This window comes from Typha angustifolia, chromosome 10 (assembly GCF_048772165.1).
Source record: "Typha angustifolia cultivar Huaian chromosome 10, ASM4877216v1, whole genome shotgun sequence".
Lineage (NCBI taxonomy): Eukaryota > Viridiplantae > Streptophyta > Magnoliopsida > Poales > Typhaceae > Typha > Typha angustifolia.
Window position 1 is genome coordinate 1,007,549 of NC_133248.1, and position 13,260 is coordinate 1,020,808.

A 13,260-nucleotide genomic window follows, 5' to 3' on the forward strand; every position below is an offset into this window, starting at 1 on the left:
CCTTTTACCTTTCACTCCCCCGTGGGGTCCTCCCCAACCTACAACTAGACATGAGACACTTGTCGTACAAGGAATGTGTCAACGTGTGGTCCACGTGGGCTTCGGACAAGCCACTTGTATAGTTCTCCGTTTTAAACTACCCCTCTTTTCTTTGGGTTAATAGCTTTATAACCACCCATAAATCTTGGACTCTTTGTTCAGAAATATTACATTATTATTTTTTTAAACAGAAAATTCAGACAATAATTATTTATTTATAAAAATAAATAAGATAAAGGATCCATAGGTAGCATATGAAATGACCAGTAGAAACCATAATAGAATACATATCTCATCATCCAATGCCATGCTTATGCTTACAGCCCAAAATTTGAGAGAGCTTGTAGAAATTGTTGACATTTCTCCATAGAAGATGTTGAATTTCTTATCCAGACTGAAATCTGACAGGAGAAAACGTCGTCATTTATACTTTCAAACATGATAAAGATTGGGAACCTTATCATAGTCCTGAGATCAAACAGATGGTGGGCGTGGGAATCAATCTGCGATTAATGGGAGGTAGGAATTGCGTGCTTGAAGCAATAACTTTATCCTATGACAGTGTAGTCCAATGTCGTCATTAGAAGAAAAAAAAAAGAAGCAATTAAGTGCTTGGAATTGTGAAGCATTGACTGGTCACAGCCTCTCATCTCTTGGATTGGATTAAGTTAATTGGAGGAGGATACAGAAAGAACTTGACGACAACGTGTTTGATTAAATACCTGTGATATAGCAACGTGACTGAAATCTTTGGGCAGTCTCGCCGCCAACTCCATTCTAATGTCTTTTATGTCGTTTTTGTATGTAGATCGTTTTGCATTGCAGTCGTGTGCTTCAACGTTGGAAGTTCTCATTATCACAGCTTATTCGCATTCTGCTTCTATCTGTATTCACCCTCTGGATTAGTACTATATGAGTTTAAAATCTTAAGTTTTACATACATAAAAGGGCCAAATTTATAAAGTAACCTTAAGGATATCCGCATAAAAATTATAGATTAAAGATGAAATTTAGAAGGATATAAATAAGAAAGTTTGAAGACTCGAGTTTGATGATCATATAAATCGGATTATTTTAACAAATTAGACATGTAATAAGGTCCACAATTAAACTTGGAAAACAAATGCAATTTGGTAATTTATTAACATCCTTTTGTCTTATGAGGGAATTAATTTAATCAGATCAAGAACCATCAAAATCCCAATGGAGCCACTAGTGGACCCAATTAATGACAAAAGATATAATCCAAGAGAAGAAAATTAAGGAATGAGGACACCTTTGATGACAGTGTAGTGTAGCAGCAAAAGGGTTATTTTCCATGTAACAATGACTCGGGGATTGTCTTTTGTATGTTCTTTGTGTCCGAGTCAATGATCTCAATTGGTTTGATGACTTCTTACCTAAATTTAGCTTGTCTTCTCCAATCTCCATGACCTCCTAATCTACTCTCCTAACGACTAAGGTTTGAAAACCTTCCATTCTAAACCATTCAGTTGTTTCAGTTTCATATATTATTGAGATAGTAAAAGCTTAGAAGCAACACTCTTGAAATGAGCCCCAAGTTTTGTAGAGAAAACTTTTAAACTCATAGTTATTATTACAAATTGATAGAAATCCGACAACTGAACTATACTGATTGGCCTATTATAAATCTGGGAAGGGGAAGAAGAGAGAGAGAGAGAGAGGGGCAAGTCATCTGCTCTCTTAGCTTTGTGCTATCAAATCCATGGCAGTTCTTGGTTCACATTCTACAGTCAAATCCTATAAAGCTAGGATAGTTGTGAGCATCTCAAATCTGAAGTGGCTTATGTGACAATGTGATGTGACATGAAAGGGGATGTGATGACTATTATAATTATTCATAGATGAGATTGAATGGACCTACACTGTGCACCTGATGAAAATTTCTCAGCAAATTTGTCTAACTCCAGACCCCACATAATAATCCCACATGTATATGAGTACTGAGCTACCAAGTAATTCTCTTCAGCTGCACTCACTCTTCTGCATGCAAACTAATGTTTGCAATCAAGGACAAGGAAAAGGAAAGGCTGCTTCCCATGAGCTTATATTTTTATATAATTTTCTCCGTAGAATTATGCAGCTAGCAAATACAAACTATGAGTTGTTAGAATTGACTGTGCTAATCATGACTAGATTGTGATTAAATTATGATTCAAAGATTGGAACGTTGCTATTGGACACCACATAAGCAGTAAGTCATTACTGTGATAATAAATTGGTATGAATGCTTAAAGAGATGCTTTTAAATATTTCCCTATAATTAGCACGCCTTCTGCAACGTTACTCTCATTCTATCTTTTATATGTGACATTTATGTTATCACGTCACACTCTCTGTACCATTCGTTTGACATCCACTAGATTTATAGCTTAAAAATATCTCAACTTGCAATATTTCAAATCCATTGTTGTTGTTGTTCTATGCCAAGAATTATTTGTTTAGATATAAAACTTAAAAAGTTTAGCTTTGCAGAACCCACTTCTGATTGACTCATTCTAATTCAACTTGTTTATTTTTTTTTCTAATTCCAAGTTTTAGGATACATTATGTCTCTCTTGAAATTATTAACTTGCATGCATGTCTTAATAATGAATATAATGTCCTACTTATGTGGAATAATTACCCGTAGTACTCCTGATTACCTGCAGGTAATGTCATTTCATATACCCATTAAATTGAGTCGAATCTTAGCAATTCTTTTAATATGATTTTGGGGAAAAAAAAAATCAAAGTAGCTATGTGGTTGTAGGAATAGCATGATATGTCACACGTTTCCACCTTAGAAGAATACTTGATACCATAAGAATGGCAGATGTGCGAGAGTGACATTAGCATAAGGAAAGAAAGATATATATATATATATATATATATATAACTGGCTTAAAATATTCATTAAGGACTAAAGAGAAACATATGCACAGATTTACATGGTTAAGCAATTTCCAGCATCTATAGAAGAAGAGATAGTTTTCACATACATTCAAGTATTCTTTTCTCTCTGATCTTTCCTTATTGCCCCTTACAAAATAAAGACCAATCTATCTGTAAATAAGAAGTTATTATCCTTCTTCTTCTTCATCATCTAGTGATCTAGGAGCATTTCCATCTAAGAGTTGTTGTACTGTCCTCCAATTGACCATGATCTTTTGCTTTTACCAAAAAAGAGCTCTAGTGTACCCAATAATGTAATGTTAGGAGAAGATAAGACTACTTTTAACAAACACCCTTAAGAAATTTCATGCACACAACTTTAGGTAGATTATTAGGTGACCACCACCTTTGACATAAGGAAGTTTCTTAGAATTCTTAAGAAGCTTTAAGGTTCACAATTTTGCTATATGCTTTCTTTAGACAAAAGGCAAATAGTATCCAGGTAATTCACAGTGAACAGGAGGAGAGTCTTGTCGCACTAATTGGCGAAGGGCAAAGCCAAATACTCGAGGAAACTGCATGCAGTTTTCCAACTAGGGCCAAAGAAGTCCTTATTGACAAGACTATACATTTGACACAGTTCCTCACTTCGCCTTTGATGTGATTAGATGATGCTATCCAAAGCATAGGAAAAGGTAAGGTATACGAACTTTAATTTATGGAGCTTTTTGGAGGGATGTGGATTTTTGGCCACCAACTATTGTTGAAAGATTTCTGGGTCTTCTTACATAGTTGGAATCAATCGGAGGAGATGTAGATTGTTGCTTGGGGACATGGAGTTCCTTGTCATTGCTTACTTAATGGCTATCTCAGTGGCAATCCAAAGTGAGGCCATGTAATTATCTAGTACAAAAAATATATACTTCAAGAAAAGTACCTCAAGTGGATCCTATTGAGACTTAAATTTGAATTTTGAATGATGAAATGGTATTTAGATTACTTGTTTGACGAGCCAAGTAATAAATCTTTTGAGGCTTCATAAGTTGAATTCACGAATGGGTACTGAGATACCATCGTATTAGGAAAGTGACAAGCTTTAGTACTTTGAAACTTGACATCTCACCTGTCTGGATAACAAGCATCTACTTTTTTTTTTTTCTTTTTTAAAGAAATGAGATGAGAGAGAGAGAGAGAGAGATATATATATATATAAATATATATATATATATATATATATATTATTAGAGGCACATTTTTTATTGTGGTAGATGAGCTTATCTTTGTTCACTTAAAATCACAAACTCAAAAAAGATATATATATATATATATATAGGGGATGTGAGAGAGTATAATTACCAATAATTGAACAAATCCATCGTTGTCATGAAAGTGATTGAGATCACATTGGACAAATCTAATTACCTATTGTCATTGGGCAAATCAATCACCATCCTGAGATTGAGATCTCCATTGACAAATCATTTAGTCGTGCGAAATTTTTTGAAGATCTGCAGTCCAGTTAAGGCCCAATTTGGCATTTGGCTAATCTGGTAATAGAATCTTTAACAGATCTGCTGGTCCTGGTAACTTCAGAAACCCAAAAGAATAATCTCACAGCAAGTATAAAGAAAGACCTTTCTAATTTAGCATTAGTACAAGTGTTGAGCATTTGTGTAGGGACATGGTTGAAGTCTATTAATCTAGGTTTTGTTTCCTATGTTTTTATTGATTAAAACCTATCATGGCAGATGGCTTAGCGAGAGAGGCACATAGGTTCCAATCTGATAAGGGAACTGTATCTTCTAACCATACTGGCTTAAGTTAAAAGTAAATAAATAAATAAATAAAAACATGGGTAACAATACAATCTATACATAGAGCTGCTAAGAAACAAGCTAAGAACTTCTACCAAACAGAACAAAATCCACAAGCAGCAAACCAACAGAACAAGAAGATGCAAATTATAGATTTTCAGAACCAACTGTTTTACAACAACAATTTTGTGAAGTGAATTCTTGAACATACAAGAATAATCTACGCTGACGACAAACAGTTTATTCTCATTTAAAATATACACTATAGAAGATTTTTTGATTAACAGTAAATAATACGATGTAGTTTATGGGCATCTCCCCTGTCATTGTAGCTCTAGATCTAGATGCTGAATAACATAATTGCTTTGCACGCCACTAATTAAAGAATCTGCTGTTCACCCCAGCTCTGTACAGCTGCAGTGGACCAGCGACAGCAGCACTAAGCCTGATTTCACTATGGGCAGGCAAGAAGAATACATCACCCTCCATAACCATTTCTTCGCCAGCTGCTGCATCTCTCTGTATTCTCCCCTCCCCAGTAAGAACAACAAAAATAGATGGACCTGGGATGGAGAAAACCACAGACTCTTCTGGGGCAAGCAAGAAGCGGTCAACTTCAAACTCATCAAACGGAGGTGTATACCGTAATATGTTTCGATCCAAGGGAGTTCCTCCTAAAATTTCAGGAAAACCCTGACAAAACAATGGGAAGGGTTAATAGTCATTTACAATGAGGCAGAGTTCTACGACTAGGAAAACAAGTGAATAAAGATATTCAACGGAACTTTCTAGTGGACATTCATTAATAGCATTAGAGAATGCAAAGGTTGCACATAGCTTTTAGAAGGGAATCGTGCGTGCAAACACAACTGCTAAAATAGAAACTCCACAACTCACATCAGTTGCCAAAACAAATGATAGAAAACAAAAGGTTTAGTAACAACATGAAATGCAACGTGACCTAATTGACAGCATGAAGTTTTCTCGTGTGCTTATCATCTGCTAAAATAAAGAGGATAAAGAAAAGTCACCCCGGCAGCACAAGGCTTCTGCCAATGCACTAATGGAAAGAGAAGACATAAGCAGCCTTAACCCATAAGTGAAGTGGTGGTTTCCACTGGTTACAACTCACTGACATCTTAGATGTAATGGGCAAGGCCAAATAGACTTATGTTTGAGCTCAATCTATGTCTTAAAATAAGTAGTAGCTTAACGCTAAACAAATATTTCATCTCGATTTGTTATATCCTCTCTTGTTATAAATGCGTTTTTCTTCTTAAAGAATTAGACTTATGTTTGAGCTCAATCTATGTCTTAAAATAAGTAGTAGCTTAACGCCAAACAAATATTTCATCTCGATTTGTTATATCCTCTCTTGTTATAAATTCGTTTTTCTTCTTAAAGAATCCAATATTTCTTGTTCTTCACCTACATATACTCTGCTTCTAAAGACTTTGGGGTATCAGACTTCTAGGCACAGATTTTATTGCCCACTCAGCATCACAATGTCTTATCAATTATCTAAATACTAGGTCTAAAACAACAACCAGGTAATAGAAACAAAGAATATATACTTTCTGCTATGGAAAAGAACAACGTATATTAAAGGAAACAATGTCTACATGATAAAGAAAGGAAAAAAAATTCAGAACGAGAATCAGTAAAGGAACCTGTTTATATGTCAGCATAGAACAAAGAGTTTGCACATCCCTGTATTTAGGTGTCAGACCAGCTCGCACAACATTGTCAGAAGTGGCCATACATTCAATGCATTCTCCAGATAAGTAAGCATGTGGCTCATTGGCACCAATATAAAGTGCTTCGCCAGGGCTAAGCTTCACGTAATTAAAAAAATATGCTGATATCACTCCAATATCAGCTGGATACTGCTTCTCCAGTAATAATACTAGTTGCTCCTTCTCCGTCAACGTCCTAACCTGGTTCACGTGAGAGAGCATTGATTTTAATATTGGACACAAGTTACAAAAATGTAAGCCTAATGTAAACCTTTAACTTGATGTGTTCAAAATAAAATACTTTTTGGCGCAATTCAATTTCAGATACTTCAAAACAAGAAAGGCAGTTACGATAAGGTAGCAACTAGCAACAAACCAATCGGCAAGCCTTCATTCCAACTCTTTTGGATTCGGGCAGTAATATGACATTGTTGAGACTTCCATCTAGAATAAGAAATGTTCAACTAACAAAAAGATGTATAAATATTTACCATGTCAAATAATACTTATCCAAAATTAAACTACTTTAAATTCAAAAAACAACTAAAACCAAACAGAAACTAGCAGGGTCATGTATGCTGAAAGCCTGAGACTGAAGATTGACGTAACAGATATATATGGAGAAATAAAAATGCTAGGAACAGGACTCTGATTGATTTTATGTTTTAAATCTCTGGATATATTTAAAGGAAGAATTCAGATCCATTTCAATTTAGTATAGTATATTGTAGAAGACACACATTTAACAAATAAACATTTCTGATCTTCAATCCTATAAGAAACCAACAGAAGAAAGAATTGTAATATAGATGGCATACATATAGATGACTATGATGGCAGTCTAATAAATTTTGAAAGAAGATAATGTCTATGATCTTCACACAGAATATAATCTTCAAATTTAATGCATCTCAAAATTCTCCTACCTTACTTTCCAAGTTCAAACGACCTTTCAGTTTCAGTACCGCTTCAGAAACTGCTTCTTTACTCGCTGACATAATCTTCGTGAAGATTGATTGAAGAGAAGCTTTTATTTCTATGTTCTCTTCGTGCTCTTTGTTCTTTATAATATCGCTTGCTTCTTTATATCCAACCAGCTCTTGAATCTCTGGAACAGTCGTAAGCACATCCTTGACCTCCTACTCAGTGATACAAAACCATGAGTATAAGTGTATAACCGCCTGTCAATTTTGTCTATTCTAGAAATGATACATGATTTATCCAGCATATCATGAAAAGGAAGAAAAAGAAAAGACAGTGAAAAGTAATTGTTGATAGGCTCTGCAAGAAAGAACTGTAAGACAACCTTTGGATAAAGAATATGTTTGTCTATATCTTTCATTCTTCTTTTAAGGGGTTGAATGAGAGAGAGACACAGATTTGCAAGAATAAAAAGTAAATGAAATTCATTAGCAACGCAGGAGAAAATGGCTGGCATTGAAGAGTAAGAAGTCTAATTACTTGAGTAGAACTATAGAAGATACAAATATCAAATAAAAAAAATTCAATCAGACAACTGACAAAATTTACAACAAAAATAAAATTTGGATTTTTAAAACTTTTTAAATGTTGTATGTACATGTGCTCACAAAAATTAAACTTCACCTACCTCCTCCAATTTGTGTCCCTACTCATTCTCTCATCCTCCTTCCAGAGAAAGTAATTATTCAATCATTTTGAGTATCAAGTACTACCAAAGAAGATGCTCATTTGATCATTTTGACTATCACATTACAACAAGATTCTATAGATTAGAAAATGATCCACCTTGGACCAAATTGAACAAAAATCAGCTCCGATTTGGTCCATGTCCAGGCTCACGAACTTCATCAGCAGATGTGATGGCATTTGGGATAACACAGACGGAGATTGGTCTAGAAAAAAAATTGTGGAACAAAGACAAGTATAAAAGATTTGTCTAGAGAAAACATTAGATGAAGTGTCAAGATAAAAGAAACTCAAGTCATGAGGAGCAAGAAACTTATGAAACACCAAAAGACAAACATTCCCTAATTATCCTTGATAAACCAGGTGTCAATGGAAAAAATAAATCGATGAAGGTTAAAAAAAAAAGGGTATAACAAAATTGGACAAGGACCATTCTGAAAGGAGAAGTTAAAGCGGAGGATCAAAATTGGTGTAGCTTCTTTCTCAAACAGATTCCATGCCAAAAACGAAGCTTCAATGATTAACCAAAGATAGTTAGCCTTCATACTAAGAAAGATTACTGTTATACATCACACAGACCAACATAGAGCTGCCTGCAATGATTTATATCAAAAAACTTAGTGACTATTAGAAGATTTAAAAGGTCTGTAAACAAGAGAAATGAACCCATAACAGATAAAATATCAATGGTATAGACCAGTAAAATAAAAGATTAGAAATTTTTTAGTCACAAGAGGTATACTGCTAATTATGATATACATATCATACAATATATATACATCATGGATTAGCATTACAATGTAGCAGAAAATTATACCTCTCATGATTATAATATATATATATATAGTAGCATTTGATATGAACCTTCTCGCTTACAAACCAAATGCCCGGCAACTAATTTAACATTCAATAAAATCACATTAATTAGAAAATTAGCATCACAATGAGATCCCCAACATCATCATCAAAAGACCATGAATCTTCCCTCTTATATTAGTCTATCCCTATTCTAAAAGCCTCAGAAATATTAAATTGCGTAGAATCAGTGTTCACAAACAGAACAAATAGGAAAAAAATTCAAAGATCACCTCAACCATTGCATCTACATAGTTTTCGTAGGTTACTGGGTTAGTCTCCTTGTTTACTTATGTCCCAATATGATTTTCACATCATAAAAGAATAAGCAAAAACAATTGCAACTGTCAACCATGAAAAGGGCTTTATTTGTAACTTCCACTTCTGGATGCCCTACCAAACCACTTAAAAGTTGAAGAGACAAACCAAAAGGTCACTTTAATTATTTTAAAGTCTAACAACCAGAAGTAAAATACCGATCCAGGGCTCCAAATTGTAAGATCACCATAATCCAGTACCTCACTGCTGACAAACCCACACAAGGCCTTGAACTCAGTGACGGCAATCGCCATCTCCGGCTTATGATTTGCATCCTTGTAAATGCTCGGTCGCATCTTATGCAGCGCCTCCGCCAAATCCTTATCCGGGTGCGCCTGTATCGACAACGCCTTTGCCACTGACAAAACCTATCACCACAACAATTCACCTCAAGAACCAACAAAAAAACTAATCTAACAGAACACCAAATTGAGCAAAAAGGCGTGACCTTGAACAAGAATGGGAGGTCCCCGCCCCACCTCGCAGCGACCTTCTCACCAAGAGCGCTAGGGTTCTCGAGAACCCACGACTTCAGCGTCACGGCAGCGGCCCCGTCGCCGGCGAGGAAAGAAGGACCGGAATCGTGGGTCCCCATCCAGAACTCAGCGTAGGGCTTGGCGGGATCAACCTCCGCCGACGAGTTGTGCGAGAACAGTCGCGCGACCTTGGATTCCTCACCGAGGCGGCCCCAATCGTAGTTCTGAACGGAGCAACGGAGCCGTAGGAATGGTTTGGGCGACTCCATCGATCCAAATCCCAACAGTCTTAGAACCCTAGGCGGGAAGGAAACAAGAGGAGGAGAGGAGGGTTTTGGTTAGCCATTGGAGAGGTTGGGGGGGTGGATTTTTAAAGCGGTGAGGGGAGAGAGGGAAACGGGATTAACATTTGGGGAGGCGGCGAGAGCGACCAAGGTTGAGTGAGAAAAGAGGGTGACTTGCGATCCGGTGTCCGGACACCGCCCAAACGGCTCGGCTTCACTCCGCTCAAATCGGCTTAGGCTCCGTTTAAATTGCACGAATTCTCAAAAAGGTCCCCAAAAATGCTTTCCATGCTTATTACGATTTAAAACTTAAACCCTATCTTGTCACTATTTTTAATTGAATCCCTGTCAGTTTTAACTTTCGAGTAAAAAACATTAATTATCTTCGTGGGAGTTTGGCTTGGCTACTCATTGGTGAGCCAAGCCGACTAACGACAAGGCCGCAGTTAATAAGGTCGAAATTACCAAAAAGCCCTCCGCTTTGGTCCGACGCGGTTGCACGGCGATCTAATCTCGAGTGCAACCGTCAGATCAAAACCAAACAGCACGCAATGGACGACCGTGATTGGCAGTTGGGGCTGCAACACGTGTCACGCGTTTTTTTTTAGAGTCCGGGGTTTTGCCTTACTACTGGTTAGAATCCCTCGCGGTGGACTTACCGCACAGCTTCATGCCTTTATATATTATATGTATATTTCTGGGGACTTTGAGCGGGATCTGATTCGTTAAGGCAGTTGACGTTTTCCGTTGGAAGAATTGTTAATTAGAAAAAGGGCTAAAACTTCCTTAACCTATTAGTTAAGGGTGGTTTAATTAACTAAAATGGAACCAATCCACGTGGTTTACTCATTTATTAGACTATAAGCTATTGAACGTGAGGAAGAACGTGTTCTAGGCAACCACTCGTGTTCCGTGTTTAAGTACGCTCAATTATTTTTATTTTCTTTTTTCTTTTGCACTTTGCCCCCTTAGCTTTTTTTAAATTTCTTAGGTCATCCCTGTAGTCTAATAATTTAATCTTACTCTGAAAATATACCAAGCCCTCTAATTAATTTTCTTTTTTATGAAAGTATTCATATATATATTTGAAAAATAAGAGCCTCTTTTTAAATGAGCCCTAGACGCCCACCTCAATAGCTTATGAGCCGGTTCTAGACAGACGTTATAAATATGTTACCCCGGGTGAATATTAAGCTTTATATTTTATTAATTTTTTATTAAAATACTATATACATATAGTTTTAACTCATTGTTGTCTATTTTTTAGGATTGCTGATTTAGTTATCTAATTTTTTTTATTTAAAAAAGTGTGTTATATAATCAAAAAAATCTATATAAAGAAGATTAAAGATAAAAGATAGTCATTCAAAGTCTTTAATCTATAAAATATAAAGGGGTATAGATATAATTAATTAATACTACTAATTTTTATCCTTACCTTTAAATCTACCAACATAGGGCCTTAAATCTTGTTGCTATGTGGTAGAAGAGCCAACATTATAAGATGTGGAAAAGAAAACAAAAGAAGTACAATAGATGGTTGGTGGTCACCACTCATACATTAATCATTATCCTGATTAATTGAAAAATAATTGGATGAGAGAGAAAAGCAAGTGTATGATTTAAAGAGAAAATTCAGAAAAAATATTATGCTTAATATTGATGTTTTAGATTAAATGGGTAAAAGTTTATACTTTAATTAATTATAACTCAGAGAATGATGATTTCAATCTTTTATGTACTTGTTATAGTCTAATGTAAGCATACTGTTTAAAAATTATATCAAATATGAAAGGTTTCAAAGAAGTCTTGTTGTCAATCTTTGAGTCATTGGGTCCATTGGTAGTGGATCTTATTCTTAGCATATGCCATTAGGAACCAATTGGTCTCATTTTGTTCCAGATTCTTTGTGGACAACTAAGAACAGAGTCAATTGGGTTACAGTCAAGAAGGTAGGTGGTTAGAAAGCCACAGCATTGAAGTGAAGATCCTAATAAGATTCCACCATCCTATTGCCTTCATTTTAATGGCATCCTTATCAACATGCATGAGAAATGGAACAACTTTCAATACAAAATGAGTGAATTTATGAGCAGTAAAAAGGAGTGAAGAATTTCTCATCCATTACAACCACAACATCTTAAGTGTTCTGCTTTGCTAGACTTGAATTTAAAGTGGAGTTGGAGTACAAGCTACTAGAAGTTTGACTTGAACTCTGCTAGAAAATTCTCATAGTCGCTATTATTATGTAGAAAAACTAGATCATATTATATGAAAAAATTTAAGCTGTTAGATAATATATAATAATATACATCATGAGTTTTACCAGCCTCAGTGTCACATTAGTCAGCTGCCTCTCGGGTCACATTAAATGAGAGATTGGTTCAGAGATGGTTGCCATCCACACCTTAGTTATATAATATATATATAGATAGCTTTGAAAAGAGAGGATCAAGGAAAAGTCCTACTGGTTTCCACTTTCCAATTCGCCCACAGCTTTTTTGTTCTTTTCTTTAATGCCTCACTCAATCCACAGTTTATTTTTTCATTGGCCAACTCTGTAACTCTTTATGGTTTTTTCTTTCTCTAATTTATTGAATGTTATTCTAGATGAAGATAGGATTTATTTGGTCATAGTGGGTCATACTCGTTTCTAGTTCTTGCAATTTGACCAAATTGATTAAAGAGCAAATTCTACTAGTATCTAGTCTTTTTCAGGTTTTTTTAATATGTCTATTTTCTTTATATTTTAATATCTCTAATTCAGTTTTTTTTTTTTTGGTTGGATTTACTCAAACAAATCATAGCTTATAGCTTACAATGATGTAGTCATGCAGATCTGGGAACTGAAAAAAGTAACTTATAATTCAATATAAAGATCAATTTATATGTTAATGATAACCTTTAGAATAAGAATGGGAACAAAAAGATAAAGGCAAAGTAAGCAAACAGAAAAGATGATAGACAAAAGTTGGCAACCTAAACAAGCAAAGATTTGATGGATCCAAAGCTCTAATTTATTTCTAGTTTGTTTGTTAGCAAGTATTATTGTCATTTGAGTAAGAAAACAGCAGAATGAAACACCTCAAACTCTCTTCATTTTTAGTTTATTTCATATGATATGCATATTTCTTTGGATCCTCTGGTCTAAGGTACTTTCTTGGTTTTGATTCAT

At 35.3% G+C, this 13,260-nt stretch overlaps 1 protein-coding gene across 1 annotated transcript; it reads right to left on the minus strand.

Moving 5' to 3' along the window:
- Nucleotides 1-4,878: 4,878 nt before the first annotated feature.
- Nucleotides 4,879-10,213, minus strand: LOC140768703 (mannose-6-phosphate isomerase 1-like). The gene is made up of 5 exons (XM_073109079.1): nucleotides 9,774-10,213; nucleotides 9,526-9,693; nucleotides 7,411-7,623; nucleotides 6,419-6,685; nucleotides 4,879-5,441 (listed from the first exon to the last, which is right to left on the minus strand). The coding sequence occupies exons 1-5, from the start codon at nucleotides 10,068-10,070 to the stop codon at nucleotides 5,124-5,126; spliced, it is 1,263 nt and encodes a 420-aa protein (XP_072965180.1). The 5' UTR covers nucleotides 10,071-10,213; the 3' UTR covers nucleotides 4,879-5,123.
- Nucleotides 10,214-13,260: the final 3,047 nt, after the last annotated feature.